Genomic DNA, 14,709 nt, shown 5'->3' with positions numbered 1-14,709 from the left:
TTTGTATATTTTATTTATTGGAGTGGGGGATATTCAGTGTTCCACCAGAGAAGAAATTTTAGGACTGAAATGAGGGGCAACCTTGACTTCTCAAAGTCAAGTTTGTACTGGATGGTGTCCAAGATGAACTCCACTTGACCTTAAAAGCACTACTTACTTTTCAACTAGAAACCAGAGTTTCCACACAGGCTGCTCAAGATGTGCTTTGCAACTAGAAAGACAACACCAAATAAGTATTTATTTTTCTGGCAGACAAAAATGGCCTCATCACACTTCCTGCAGCGACACAGGTGACAGAAAGGCTGCAGAGGGGTATGTGTCCTCTCTGAATGAACAACAGAGTGTGCCCTTTGTCCCCACAGCAACTGATGGTCTGTGGGGCTGGGAGATTACTTAGGGCTACAAAAGGTGGGATTCCTCTTGAGTGGGTTTCCTCCCTGAGTGCAGGGCAGGATGTCCTGTACCTCCCCAGGCAGCCACAGTGCAGAGGTCTGATGAAGCAGAAAGTCAGCCCAGAGCAGGTAAGGCCACAAAGCCTCGGAGCGAGTGAGCAGGGGCAGTGCAGGAAACCACCCCCTGCACTGAAGGGTTTCTTGCAAACCTTGCTGCTTGTAGAGGTCTGTGCACATGAGGGAAAACACCCACAACTGTGGGGGCCTTCCTCTGGCATCACTCTTTCTGGAGTGCTGGGAATGCTATGCCACCACACACCTTCCCCTCCATCCATCCATGCCATCCTGCCAGCTGCCACTGCCTCCAGTTTCCATTTTAGTATGGCCACTGCCACAGTGGGAAGGACTTTATCTTTCATGACTACTCTCCTAAATATAACAAGCTGAATTAGGCTCTCACTTATATGCCCATGAATTGCATTCCCTTTTTCTATCTTGTTTTGAAATACAGTCTTTTCTACTGAGGGAAATATCATTATTGCTCCCACACCCCTTTCTTTCCCCACCTCCCCATAATTTTCACCAGCCTTGTTTTCTAATTTTACTTTCAGTTTGAAACCCTTTGCCCCAGCACATCTACTGAGCACATTTCTCAGTTACAGCCTGGGTAAGAGAGAAAATGGGCTTCACTTTGCTAAACTTGGCTTCTTTCCATCTTTCTAAGTCTCACCTGACATGCCCACCTTTACATCTTGCACTGGAAATGTTTGGAAAGGGTTGACTTTTAAAATAAGCAGCAAATAGCTATTCTTTCAACCCTCACCAACCCACCTCATTAGAAATGGGATTAAGTTAATTTTTAACCAAACACAGACAAACAAACAGACGTAACCACGGATACCTCTGCAACCACAACTACTTTTCCAGCACTCGTCTCCAAATAAAGATTGTAAAATTCATTTTAAAAGGAGGATCAAAAGTGTTTCTTTCTAAAGCACCAGTTGTATGGTAGTAATTTTAGAAATTTAAGACAGCTCAAACCTGCTGCTGGATTATTTTTAACAGGAGCTTTGGGTGCAAGGGCAGTTCAGAGACTGCCTCACCCTAGAGGGTGAGAGGTAACTGAAGCAAAGCCTTGGCTGCAGCCAGGAAACCTCTCCATGGGAGAACACAAATTAATCTCAAATTAATGTCTAAGAAAGGACAGAAGAGTGAGCAGCTGACTTCTGAGCCTCTAGGAAACTGCCACTACATGCAAAAACCACTTTCTCTTTTCAGTTTTCCTATTTTCAGTCAGATGATGGTGAAATACTCTACGAAAAACATAGGTGAGGCAGGACAGCTGGTGTAGGACAGCTGGGAAATGGGCATAGTTCAGGGCTCAGCTATTATTAAAAAGCATACACATCTTTCTATATTTATTCCAACTTTACAGCTCCAAATAAAACACATGCAGTCCTGATGAGTTTATAACTAAATACAACTCAGGAGGAAAAACCCTCAGTCTCATCTGGGAAAACCAAACTCATATATACAAAAGCAGCAGAAGATTATTATTTTTTCTGCCACCACATACACAGCTACACTTCTAAAAATACACTACTACCACTGGAGTTAAACACAAACAAAACAGAAAAACCACTGTCTTACAAACACAGCCACGGTTTAAAATCAAGTGGCCAGTTCTTCATTCCAGCTCCATCACAGACCTCCTGGAAAAGCTTCTTAGGAGGATCCATACATTGCTATACAGCCCAGCAACCACCAGATGTGGGTCTGACAAAGTGACCCACAGGGAGCTCAGCAGGGCCAGCTGAACCATTAACTCTGCTTCTTGGATAGATTTCATAGGGCTCATCATCAATGCTCCCAGCCTGATACCTTTGCACAGTAACCAGTTCCCTCCCTGCAAAAACCATAAACCAAGCTGGCAGAGACATGCCCCTTATCTCAGGGCATGGCTGCATCTCCCTGGAGAAAGAGCAAGCAAGATATGTAACCTGGGACATTCATGCACTTACATGCTTTAACTGGAGGTATTTCACAGGTACAAAATTATTTTAGCAAGTAAAAGATAACGCACACAGCGAAAACGCTGCCACTGGATTTACCCTGCAGCAGCTCCATCTGAAAAGTAAAGCCTGCTGAGACAAAAAACTGCCAGCTAAGGCATTTTCACTGCCACTTTGAAAAAATACTCTCGTAAGAAAATGTGGCTATAACAGAGAGGCAGAGAAATGAAAACAACCATCCCCCATACCAGAAGGCAGAAGCCTGGCACAATCCAAAATATCATTTCTACATGCCTTGCAACAATCCATTCAAAAACAAACAGCAACACCACCACCACCAAGTCACAGAGCTGCAGCAGACTCCAGCTGGCAGGTAGTTTAACAACTGCTTTCTTTTCTCCCCCCTTTACACCAGAAAAAATGTTAACCCTGAAGAGTTTGCTGCAGGGCCTGGCCCCAGGGATACTGAGGGATCAGACCAGGCCAGGGATACTCACTGCAGGCTCCACAGGTGAAGCAGCTGTCATGGTAGAGGTTGCCCATGGCTTGGCAAGCTTGGTTTGCTCCATACACGCCCTTGCTGCACTTCACACAGGTACCTGGGGGAGAGAAGAGAGGTCACAAGTGGGACTCAACAGGGTGCCTGGGGACACTGGTTGGGTGACAGCACATTTAGCTCCTCATGGTGGCTGAACAGCTTAGGACCATGTGGTTCACTGAAGCCACAACACGTAGGTGACACCACTGTCACCTGCCCTTAGAGGTGCTGTTAGCAGTGGTCATGACAGCCATCAAACCTCCACAGTGAAACACTTTTGCAAAAAAATGAACTGCACAAGAACAATCCTGTCCAGGTACAGTGACATCTCCTTCCTTCTCCCATCCTTCCTGACAACTTTTATATACATCTAAAACTGCTTAAGGACCTTTAAGGACCCTCATAAAAGCAGTGAGTATCAGTAAGGGGTGCTCAGAGCTCCTCATAGACAATAGTTTCTGGCAATTATTGTATAAGATAAGCTTGTTGGTCACAACTGATGTGAGGAAAGCACAGCTCTTTACTTACCTCCTTTAAATCATCCATTTCAGACCCTAGTTGTGCCTGCTGAAGGCCCTAATGGCTCCCCAACAAAACAGAGCCAGACTAGCTGACACCTACCTCTCTTAACAAGGAAATGGGACACCAAGCCATTTCACTCACTTCAGGCATTGCCCTGCGATTGTGACAGGCTGTTTTTAAAGCAGCACTACCCTTCAGCTACCTCTAACTGAGAAATTTGAATGTCTGATTGAGCAAATAAATGAGTAAGGGGCAGTGTGAAGGAAAAACAGATTATGTGTTCCTGTCTCTGGTCTGTAGTGACTCTGATGTGACTTCACCTTGCATCACTACCCAGACCAATTAATCCTGGCTCTTAAAATCCCTGGTCAAGGGACTGTGAGTCACACCTCACTCCTACGGGCCCAGGAGGAGGAACAGCATCATCCTGCCGGAGATCCTTAGTTATGCTAAGGATGATAAAAAAGTTTCACTTCTTCTGGGGCACTGCAAGCTCCAGAGTAATTTAAAAAGTCTGGAGAAAGTTAGGAAGAAGTCCATAGTGCTTACAACAGCGCTGAAAAGTAACTCAGTTCTGGCAGCACCAGGCTTGCACTGCCAGGGTGAGTAACAATTTCTTCCTGCAGCCAATAGCCCTGGCGGTCAGTTTCCACACCACAGGGATAAAACCACTCAGGAGTCCTTTGCAGTAGCACACACATGGCTGCTGGAAAGCAGACACTTGGTTTCCCCAGGTTTTTGCAGAGCAGCCCTGGCTCTCTGTGCATCCAACCAGCACGCTGAAAGCCATCCTAGTGCTGTGCCAAGCCCCACTGCACCCAGAGGCAGAGTCCACACCGACACAAACCTGCAGAGAGGGCTGCAAAGAATAATTAGTTACTTTGTTTTGTCCAAATCCTACACCAATGAAATGCTCACTTGGCTGTGGGCCCACCCCAGCACTCAGGCTGGCATCGAATGTACAAAACTTTCCGGGTCTTTTTGAACTGAGCAGGTTTATCTCATTTATTGAAAGAGATATTTTAAGAAAGATAAATTGTACAGGCATTAGAAAAAGGATAAAAAAGTCAAAGCAAAGATAAGAAAAAATTGGCCTTTCAAATGGATGTGCTCTCCCAGGAATGCACACGCTCAGGGGCAGCCTGAATTTCTGTGCAATGATCTGACACAAGAGCTAACGACTCAAAATTCCCTCTTGAGTGCAGCAATGCCGAGCAGAAAGTTTAGCGAGCAGAAAACCTGCCAATTTTCCACGACACCCACCAGGCTTTCCACAGAGTCAACGTATTTATTGCACTGCAAGTGCTGCATTTTCCCCTTCTCCGTGCCAATGAGTGGCTGCTCCAGAAAATCTCACCAGCATGCTCCGATTTCCTCCTCTCCACAAGGCAGCCGGGTGACACTGACTGTGGATGAGCAGCAAGAAGAAGCAGGAGGCAGAAGGCACAGCAGCTGAGTGCAGGCACAATGCCCAGTAAAGATGCTGGCAGGCATAAGCCGCTATTAAGTAGTCTAAGGCAAACCCCATGGAGGGCAGAAATTGCCTCTGTCCTCTCCTGTCTATCCCATCACGCCTCAGAGCACAGGCACTGCCCCTCTGGCTTCCCAACAGGACAGATCCTGCAGGAGCTGTCAAGGCTCTCACATCTGTACCTCCACCTCCCACCCCTCAACCTTCCCAACCACTCTTCCACCTTCCTTTCAGTCCATGCTCTATTTCACCCCCTGATTAACCCTTTCACCCACTTCTTTTGATATTTAGGCCCCTAAAAAATGGAAAATAAAGTCACGGAGTGAAAGGGCTTTTAAAACACATTGACGATGTTTTTTGTAAAAACTGTAATGTGCTAAATTACTCAACTATGTCATAAGCAGACATGCTATAAATATTCATACATATCCTGTGCCAAGGTTGACAATTGAAAAATGGCATTATGGCACATCTGAATCTAGTTTATGTTCTTACATATATCTGCTAAATCTTACTTGAAAGCCTATTAAATCTCACTAGCAAGTGAAACTACTCTCTAAATAAGTCTTTGCTTTTTCCAGATATAATATTCTGAAGTATTTTAACCAACATACTTCAGCCTTCATCTCTGACACTCAGCACACCTGGCCTGAAATAGGAGGGGAAAAAAAGTTATTTTTATTGATTTTTCCTTTCCATTTTTTTTTTCCCATTCACTCCCTGCTGTCACAATGATCCTGATCCTTTGGCTTAGGCTAAGCAAGGAAAAAGCAAGGAAAAATCTGCTCAGCAGCCCGTGTGCAAAGCCAGCGCAGCCGGGGCCAGCTCCAAGCGCATCCTGCTGCAGAGGGGGCTCCACGCCCTGCCCCACGCCAGCTCCATGGCTATTTCCCGAAACACTGCTGACTGTGCTTGCTGCTGCTGTTAAAGTGTCAGCAGCATCGCTCCAGCCCCACATGCCACTGACACTAGTCAGCAGTTCTGGGTCATTTTCTTGGCATGGAGTGGCTTTTAGCAAAAACTTCTGTCCTCAGCGTGAAGCAGAGGGATCCTAAGTAGCCACAGTTCAGCAAGATCACTGATTCCTGCGCTCAGTAACTTTGCAGCTCCCAACAAGTGTTTATCCAAGTACCAATCCCAGCAGACATCCCCTCTGAAATTATGATTTTTAACCTTAGACAAGGTTATTAAGAAGAAATGACAGGTTTCCCTTTTACCACCAGGATGACAAACCACACATGCACAGCACTACTAAATTCATGCCTGAGCGGACAGGCAGAATGGCAGCCAGATTTGGGAAGGAAAAGGGATGGAAATTGCTGATTTCAGTTCAATTTCTGCCGGCAGGGCAGCCGTCCTTGGACAACAAAGAAATCTCTGTTCCCTTTCGCATCACGCAGCAAGCAACCGCCCGCGCTGCAGCTGAGAGTCTGAACAAAGGGACCTTTGGAGCAGAGCTGGGACCAAAAACATGCCCTGGAAGCCACTTCCCAGCACTTGCCACACTCCATCTCAGCACTGCAGACCAGGAGGGCTCTCACCAGGAACGGCCTTGGCTCACATGATCCAAGAGGCTGGACGCAGACCTCAAGGGCTGTGAGAAATGGAAGTGAACCCGTGCTCAAATGTCAGTCCCACCCTCAAAATTCAACAAGTGCATTTCCATTTACCACCTGACTCAAAGCCCCTGGAGACATTTTTCCTCCAAGTGTTGCTATTTCACACTCACCAGAAGGAGTTTAGTTACTTACTGTATCCCACTCACTAAAAATTCAACACAAGGCTTGCTGAACAGCAGCGTTTTCTGGGACTAAGTCTTATTTCCACATTTCAGACAACACCAATCTACAGACCAAGACCACAGTTCTTCCAACAGCATCCCTCTTCAGCAGCCTTCACCTCTACCCTCACCTCCCTTCTCAGCAACACACAGCACAGCCAAGCTTTCCTACAAGTGCTCCTGGCTGGGCGTACTAATATTGTCACTTCATTTTGAGCAGCCAAATGTGACGGTGCTTCAGTGGTGAGATTTCTTTGCCATGCCAATTTGGTCCCAGGTAAGAGGAATGCAGGGGCAGGATGATTCCAGTGGTGTGAGTCTGCTTATCTGGCTAATCCAGAAACAGCAAGTCTGTCCTACTTCTTCCACATACTCTGTGCAAGCCACATTTCCACAATCGGATTGACTCTTCTCCATCAGATGTAACTGGGTTTTGCCCCTTATTTACAGGAGGCTGGATTTATGGCTGCGGAAGAAAACCCCCAGCTGGACTTAGAAAAACCACTCCTCCCTCTGGCAACATCATTCCCATCTGTCCACACATGCACACAGTAGATCTTGATGCCTCTTGGCAGAAGTTGTACCTTCACAAGGGTCTTCCCCATCAGAATTCTGCTTGACACTCACTCTGACAGGGAGGACCCTGTGCAGGTGCAGCTGCTGTGTCTCCAACTCACCTATTTATCCCAGGAGAAGCAAGCCCTCCACTTGCACACACGTGTTTCAAAGACTGTCTGCTGAGAAAAGCATTCACCCTGTTGCACACAGTGTGATGCTCAGTTCTCCTGGTTTTACTTTAGAATTTCTCTGGAACTTGAACCCACCCACCTTCCTATGGCTCTCCTTTAACTAAGTAATTCCTACATCAAACTCTAAATTACACACATTGCATGCCTTGCTATGCTGCTCATCCACTACTGAGCAGTAATTCTTGCTGAGAGGTGATTTCAAGGAGATTTGGAGGCCTGGGTGAGATGGAGTGCCTGGAAAACCTGGCAGATTGGTTCCATTCATCACAGGGTGACTGGGTTGTCTGCACAAAGATGGACAGGTACTCCCTGCCCAGAGAACCACAGAGTTGGTAAACACAAGTTTTCTGTTCCCTTTTTCATGCCATTCTTGACCCCCAACCTTGCTGCAGACCTTCATGTACACACTGCCAGTGAAGGATGAAAATGCCATCAGACTCACGTCAGTGACATTTTAAGTACCTTATAGTGCCATCAGAGATTATGATAACTCCCATGCCACATGAATGAGGCTCCTTATTTCTTTCAGTCCCACTCTTACTGTATTCTGGCTGAAACACTGATTGCTCCTCTGCCTCAACTCTTTGCTTTTTATTTCCTTTTGGTAGATTTTTCCTTAGCTTGCAAACCCAGCTGAGCTCCCAAGAGGAAGGGAGGAGAAGCACATACTGCTGTAATCTTGAAGAGCCATATTCCAAGCCAATACTTATTTGCTTGGCTTCTTGCAGTGAGATAAGCTTTGCAATCTGTACACACCCACTACTCCAAGTGTTGTGATCCTTCTGGCTTTCCTTCTTCCACCAGGACCTGACTCTCCCTTCCTCCCCCTCCTCTCTGCTGCAGGCAGGTGTCTCCTTTCAGCTTTGGTATTCTCCCAGGAGAAGGTAGTAAAGGATGCCTCTGCTCATTCTCAGTGGAAATGGCATTGTCATCATCACCCACAGACAAAACAGACTCAGAGGAACTTTAATTTTAGTCAGAAATTCTCCACTTGTCAGCCCTGAGATTACCTTTGCTGCACACAATGTGTCCTGGTGCCCCACCATCAGCAGGGTTCAGTAAAATCCCTGGGTGCGTACAGCCCCAAAGTTAAAAGATTGTGGTTCCAGCAGTGGTGAAACACCAACTTCACTGTGCACCACACTTCCAAAGAGCACTGCTGGCCTTTGAGCTGCTCACACCCATTCAGATGTGCTGGGCTCCCAGCTCTCCACAGGGCTCAGCAACTCAGCTACTGCTCTGCTTATGCCAAGGGAAAAAAATCTACAGACTGTGCTAGGAGATATTCTCTGCCTGACTGCTGGGAAGCATCCCAGCTTTTCACTGCAAAACAAGATGCCCAGGGCCCTCCTAAATCACCCACAGCTTATCAGCTCTGCTGTAAATAACAAGGAAGCCAGAATACAACAGCTAACAAATATTTGTAACACAAAAACCATTCATAAAAATGGTTTTATAAAAAGCTCTTGGTAAGGGAGTAGATAATCCTCATCAGGTGGAGATTTCCATCTAGCTGTATGAAAAAAGCACTGTTAAAAACGTGATGCTACACGTTACACCTCTAGAAGCATCCATCTGTGCCTGCAGACCAAGGCACTGCATGCTAAGACAAGCAGTCAAACCTCCCTGCAGACCCCAGCACAAGTCACTCCCAGGCAGTGCAGGCAGATACTTGGTGTGGTTGTGCATCTGTCTCACCTGAAAACTCATCAGGCACCTTCAGTCTTTGGGATGGTGTCACTTCACCTAACCCTGAACATTTGGGTGGTGCTACCAAAGGATTTGCAGCTCCCCTGATTGCTCCTATTTAATCTACTGTCACCAAGAGGAGATGAAGGCTGATGCACCCAAAGCAACTCCATGGGAAATCAGTGGGATTTGGGCACCTCACTCCTGAATGTTCTCTGGAAATAATACACCAAAACCTAAACACATCCTAAGCTGGCTTCCAGTGACACCTCCCAGACACATGGGGGCCCTTCTCTGCTGCATGGGAACCAGTCTCTCTCACGGGAACCAGTTTCTCTAGAAAGCAACCAGTTGCTCTCTGAGCAACTTCAGCTTTTCCTTCCCCAAGCAAAAGACTTGGGTGATACCTGAGACTCCCTGTGTCCTCCTTGACAGCCCACATAAATCAAATCAGCACTTCAAAGCCCTCTTGGAGAACTGAAATTCCTCCAGAGACACGCACAGCCCATGCAGCTCACACACAGGTCACTACTTCCAAAAAAACAAAAGGAAAAGAAACCAGAGCGAAGTCTTGGCTTTGTGTATTCCTTTCCTTTCACTAATTATACCTACTCTGAGCAGACAAAAGCATTTTGCACAGCAAGCTGGTGCTGACAGATAACCAGACTGCTGCTCCTCAGCACAGCATCCTACCTGTATTTTACCTAGTCCCTGGCTTATCCTTTTCTAGGCTTTCACTCACAAGCACACATTTTCACACAGTGAAGGAGAAAGCAGCTGCTTTACTGTGATCAGATTTAATTGTTTTCTATAAACATCTGGTCCTGACTGAGAAAGACTGAAGGACAGTATGTTAACCTGACAGACAGACCCATCTTCAAAAACATTCCCTTGTTACAAAAGTAGCACACAAAATTAGGAGAACTGAAAATATTTTCTATAAAATACTTGGGTCATTTGTACTTTAGTCTTGGTTTCATTTCCTGGCTCTGATGAACTTCAAAAGTGCTGCAACAGACTTCCCTTCACTGGGGAATAAGTCTGCAACAAAACAAACTATTGATCCTTTTTATCACTATTGCATAAAAGTGTTTATTTTACATACTAAAGTTTGGTAGCTTGAGAGTAGGGCATAGCAAAAAATGGCTGAGAAGGCCAGCTGTGTCCTTTGTTCCTTCAAAGCAAGTAAGGTAACTGCAAAAAATGAAAATAAAAGTGAGAAAGAGAGGGGGAGGAGGAGGCCCAGAATTAAAATACCTCGATACTTGTTCCTTCCTGTTCCTTGGTCTTCAGCAGGGCAGATCTGCTGAACCTTTGTCTGCTGAACTGAGGCTCCACAAAACTTTACTTTTCCCTGTGCCAAGACTGCATAATTTCTTTTTTTCCTTCTCACTCTCCTCCTTCCCAAATTTCTCAGATATCACATCCTGGTGCAAAACCTCGTGGCAGGAGGATGTCAGAACACCTCCCTGGGGATCAGGCAGCCTCGGTGTCTCCTCCCTCCCTGGGGCTCACTCAGCCACCGGACCAGCCGGGCTCTCCATGCTGCCGAAAATACTCCTGCTTCACTATAAATCTCCCATGGGACAGAAGCCTCCTCCTGCCTCGCATCCTTATTTTGTGACAAAAATGTAAAATTAATCAGGCCATTAACTGGGTTCCTCTGCCTCCTGAGCCATCCCCAGGCACATTTTGGATGAGGTATGATCCAGCTGTTTACACACACCGCGAGGAGCAGACACAGCAGGGTCTGCTGGAGAGACCCCTGACACCTCCCCAGTGGAGCTGAATGTCACCTCCAGAAAAACATTCCCATTTTCGAGCACCACTCCCCAGGAGCCTGCTGTCCCGACCCCATCCCCGTTATCAGCTCCTTATCACGGCATTCAGCCCCCCCCCAGCGAGGCTCCCTGTGCTCATTCAAACCGCGCGCTTCCTGCAGGGGACGGAAAGCGCCAAAACTTCTTTCCAGGCCAAAACACTGTGAGCAGAGCAGCTGAACGCATCACTTTTCTGCGACAGGATAAAAAATGCCACTGCCCTGCCACAGGGCTTAACCCAGTCTCGGATACCAAGATAAACAAGCCCGGCACAGCCCTCTGCGGGCAAGTCCCCCTGCCTGCTGCCAAGGAACACATTTAGCTATGCAATGTGCAGCTCAGCTCTCGGTGGTCCCCCCAGCTAAACCCCCAAAGCTTGGTGTGAAGCTCTGGGGTGGCTCAGACCACCACGGAGCCACCCACCGACCCCAGCAGACAGGACCCTGTGCAGGCTAAGATGCACAGAACCCTTCCTCAGCACCAGGCTGAACAGTTTAATCTGTCCCTGTTCCACTTCTGCGACTGCAGGTCTAAAACCATGAGGAAAATCCATACACCTGGCCTGCTCCCATCGTTTCTTAAGTTAACCATGGAGTTTCCAGCCTTCCCAGCAACTCACTCTGGGTTTCCCTCTCCCAAAAGCTGAGCTATCTTATCTGCTGGTAAATTGTGAAGTGGCACAGCAGGGAACGGAAACACGCAATTTGACCCTGACCTCCCGCCATCCTGGGGTAGCAAATCAATTTAATCCAGGAGGACATTCAATATTCTCATCGGGAGTCCTGGCATGTAAGTGGTTCCTTTCCACTGCCAAGTGCCAGTGATAACCTCTGGTGGTGGTCTGGACTCGCCACAGACCCCAGAGTTAGGGAAGAACGCGCCTACTGCCTGTTCTTCCACCTTCAGGATGCACCAATCATTTCACTGCTGATGGGAATCAGCATCTGGGGGCAGAGGGAAATCCTGGCAACTTTGGGAAACCACCGCCCTCCCCATCTCCAAGCTACTTCTCTCTTCCTGAACTCCGTGTTCTTCTCCATGACGGCAGCCTATGCAGGCTGGATGGCTGCCTTCCCACCCACACGTGGTCGGGAATCCTCGTAAGACACACAGAACCAGGAGCATTGGCAAGAAAAGTTAAGTGCCTGACTGCTGGGAATGAAGGGCACTTCAAAATACACTGTTTCAGCTTCTTCCCAGAACTGTCCCCCGGCAAAGCTGCTAAACTACCTTTGCTTTAAAATTAGAGAGGTAGGATTAAAGAAAAAGGTGTCGCAGGAGGAAGAGCTTCTAATCCCTGTGATAAATAAAATTTAAATAAAAAGCCTCTGCTCTGGGGAACTGACAGAGCACAACCAAGGATATGTATAGGCCAATGCAATCCTGCAGGTCTGAACCCTGCCGTGACACTCTGCAGTGAGCCCTCCTCGTGCCGACGGGGGACTGCCTCTTACCGAAGTAATCGGCCTTTGGCCGAGCATCCATCTCCTGCTCCAGGCGCTGGGTCAGCGCCTCCAGCTTCAGCTCAGCCGCCGACGGCCCTTGCTCAGGCTGCGGAAGGAGGGTCTGGCAGGGCAGCTTCACCTTTGCTGGGCTGGAGCCATCCAGGTGCCCAGAGTCTGACCGTGGTCCGCTCACGCCCTCCGGGAAAAGCATCTGCTGGGCATTGGGAGCCACCATCCCTCGGGAAGCCAGGCGTGAGGAGCCGGGCTCAGGGTTCCCGCTGCCGCTGCCAGGCCTGTGGTTCTGACCGTGGGCCACGAAGTGACCGCCTGGGCCGGGGTAGGCAGCGGCGTGCTGGTATTCCACACTGGGAGCAGCAGGTGCGGAGCCTGGCGGGAAGGACAGCGAGACACCCTGGTACCACGGCTGGCTGCCGTCTCCTCCGCCTTTGGGACCGCAGGGCTCAGCGGAGCCTGAAAACCCCCGAGCGGGCTGCGCTGAGGGTGCCGAGAAGGATGAGGACCTCTGCTGTGGCGGGGGCTCCTCTGGCCCCACCGAGGGTGCCGAGGGGGTCCCGGCGTTTGTGAAGGAGGAGGACCTCTGTCCGGCGGGCATCGGCTCACGGCCCCCGACACCTCGCCTGCCCTCGCCGCCGTTCTCCTGCCCGCCGCGGCACGGCTGGGGCTCGACGGGGCTCCCGGCCAGCTGCTCCCCGCGCCCCACGCCGGGCTGTGAGGCCCCCGCTCGGGGGATCCTGTCGGGCTCCGCTTCCCAGCCCCGGCGCCCGGCCTGGCTCCCCGGGGCCTCGGCACGTGCGCCGCTCTCCCCGAAGCCGCGCTCCGCTCCCTCGCAGGGCCTCGCCCGCGGCCCCTCGGCGGCGGGGGGCGGCTTCGAACCCCGCGCCACCGGCGGGCTGGGACGGGGCGGGTGGAAGGCGGCAGCCCCTCCGTTCATCGCGGCCATCAGCATCTCCTCCTGCTGCTGCTGCTGCTGCTGCTGGAGGTGGATCTTGGCCATCTTGGTGGCGAACACCCGCCTGGTCTCCTCGAACTCGGGGTTGTTGCCGGCAGCTTTGTCCACCCGAAAGAGACCGTCCTTGGAGGCCTCGTACATGTTGAGGTCCTCGATGAACTTGCTGGCTTCCAGACCTAGATCGTCGTACTTGTCCATCCTGCCCGGCTTAGCGGGAAGATCCCCGCTTTCTTCTTCTTCTTCTTCCTCTCCTTGTTCCTGCTCCTCCTCCTCGCCTCCTTCCCGCCGGGATCAAGGCAACGCCGGCAGCGGCAGCCGCTCCGTCCCGCCGCGCTCCCGCCGCGCCCGTCCCCGTCGGGGGCGTGGCTGCGGGCGCGGGAAGGGGGCGTGGCCACAGTGAACACGCCCCGACCGTCCCCGCTGACCGCGCCCCAAGCCACGCCCACCCCAGGCAGCGCGCGCTGCTCGCCCCCGCGCCGCGGCGGGGGCGCGCGCGGTCCGTCCGAAAGGGTCGCGTGCGGCTCCGAACGGGCTCGGGAAGGGCTCGGGTCAGGCTGCGGAGATGGGAAGGGGGTTAACCAGCACGCTGGTTAAAGTCACCCGCGTGATGCAAGGAAGGTGGGTTTGCCTCGTCTCCCCGCTGGATAATATTGCTCCTTTTCACCCTGCAGCCTGTAAATCCTCCTGAAGAAGCCTTGTGAAAAATCACATACACCCGTCGAGGAAGAAAAAAAACCAACAGTCCTACTCCCACATGAAAAACTGCGAGGAAACTCTCATTCCATAACTATTGGGGCAATTGGTCTGTATGGTAGGAAATGGTATGAATTTTCTTGGTGTAGATAGACATTCTATGCTGGATAGTCACGCTTAAGTAAACATGACTTAAGCGTTAAGTTAACATGACTTAAGTTAACTTAAGTCTAACGTTTAAGTTAACATGACTAAAGGGCCCTGGATCATCGCAGGAAGATGACCCCTTGCCTGAAGGTATCCAGAGGTATCCTCTGGATGCCCAAGATAACATCAGCATGCCAGCCTTCTGGACACCTTCAGGAACCCCCACCCCGTTATCCAGCATCATACATGTAACTGCAGCAAGACCACCTCCAGAGACATTTAGATCAGGAAAGAAGCAGATGGATCATGACATGTTAAAATAATTGTCGCTTTGTAATTCAGCGTACCTGTGATACATAGGGACTGGGCGAATCATGCTGTTCCCAAATGCTCAAAGGGTACAGAAGCTGTGTGTAAAACTGCATTTGGGGTGCCCCAATGAGATCGGGACACTTCATGCCTATGACTAAATACTCACCCA

General features: G+C 49.6%; 1 protein-coding gene across 2 annotated transcripts in view; it reads right to left on the bottom strand.

The window, feature by feature from the left end:
* The window catches only part of LIMD1 (LIM domain containing 1), a 32,812-nt gene extending 19,226 nt beyond the window's left edge, over positions 1-13,586 (bottom strand). Inside the window, exons 1-3 of one of the 2 annotated variants that reach the window (XM_058808076.1) lie at positions 13,161-13,586; positions 12,428-13,076; positions 2,902-3,003 (exon numbers count right to left, since the gene is read on the bottom strand). In XM_058808076.1, the coding sequence (XP_058664059.1) occupies positions 2,902-3,003; positions 12,428-13,076; positions 13,161-13,586 (1,177 nt within the window). Of the gene's footprint in view, positions 1-2,901; positions 3,004-12,427 lie in introns of both variants that reach the window. The other variant, XM_058808070.1, reaches the window with a different exon arrangement.
* Positions 13,587-14,709: the final 1,123 nt, after the last annotated feature.

The sequence above is a fragment of the Ammospiza caudacuta genome, chromosome 1, assembly GCF_027887145.1.
Source record: "Ammospiza caudacuta isolate bAmmCau1 chromosome 1, bAmmCau1.pri, whole genome shotgun sequence".
NCBI classification, from domain to species: domain Eukaryota; kingdom Metazoa; phylum Chordata; class Aves; order Passeriformes; family Passerellidae; genus Ammospiza; species Ammospiza caudacuta.
This window is presented reverse-complemented; position numbering and strand designations above follow the sequence as displayed.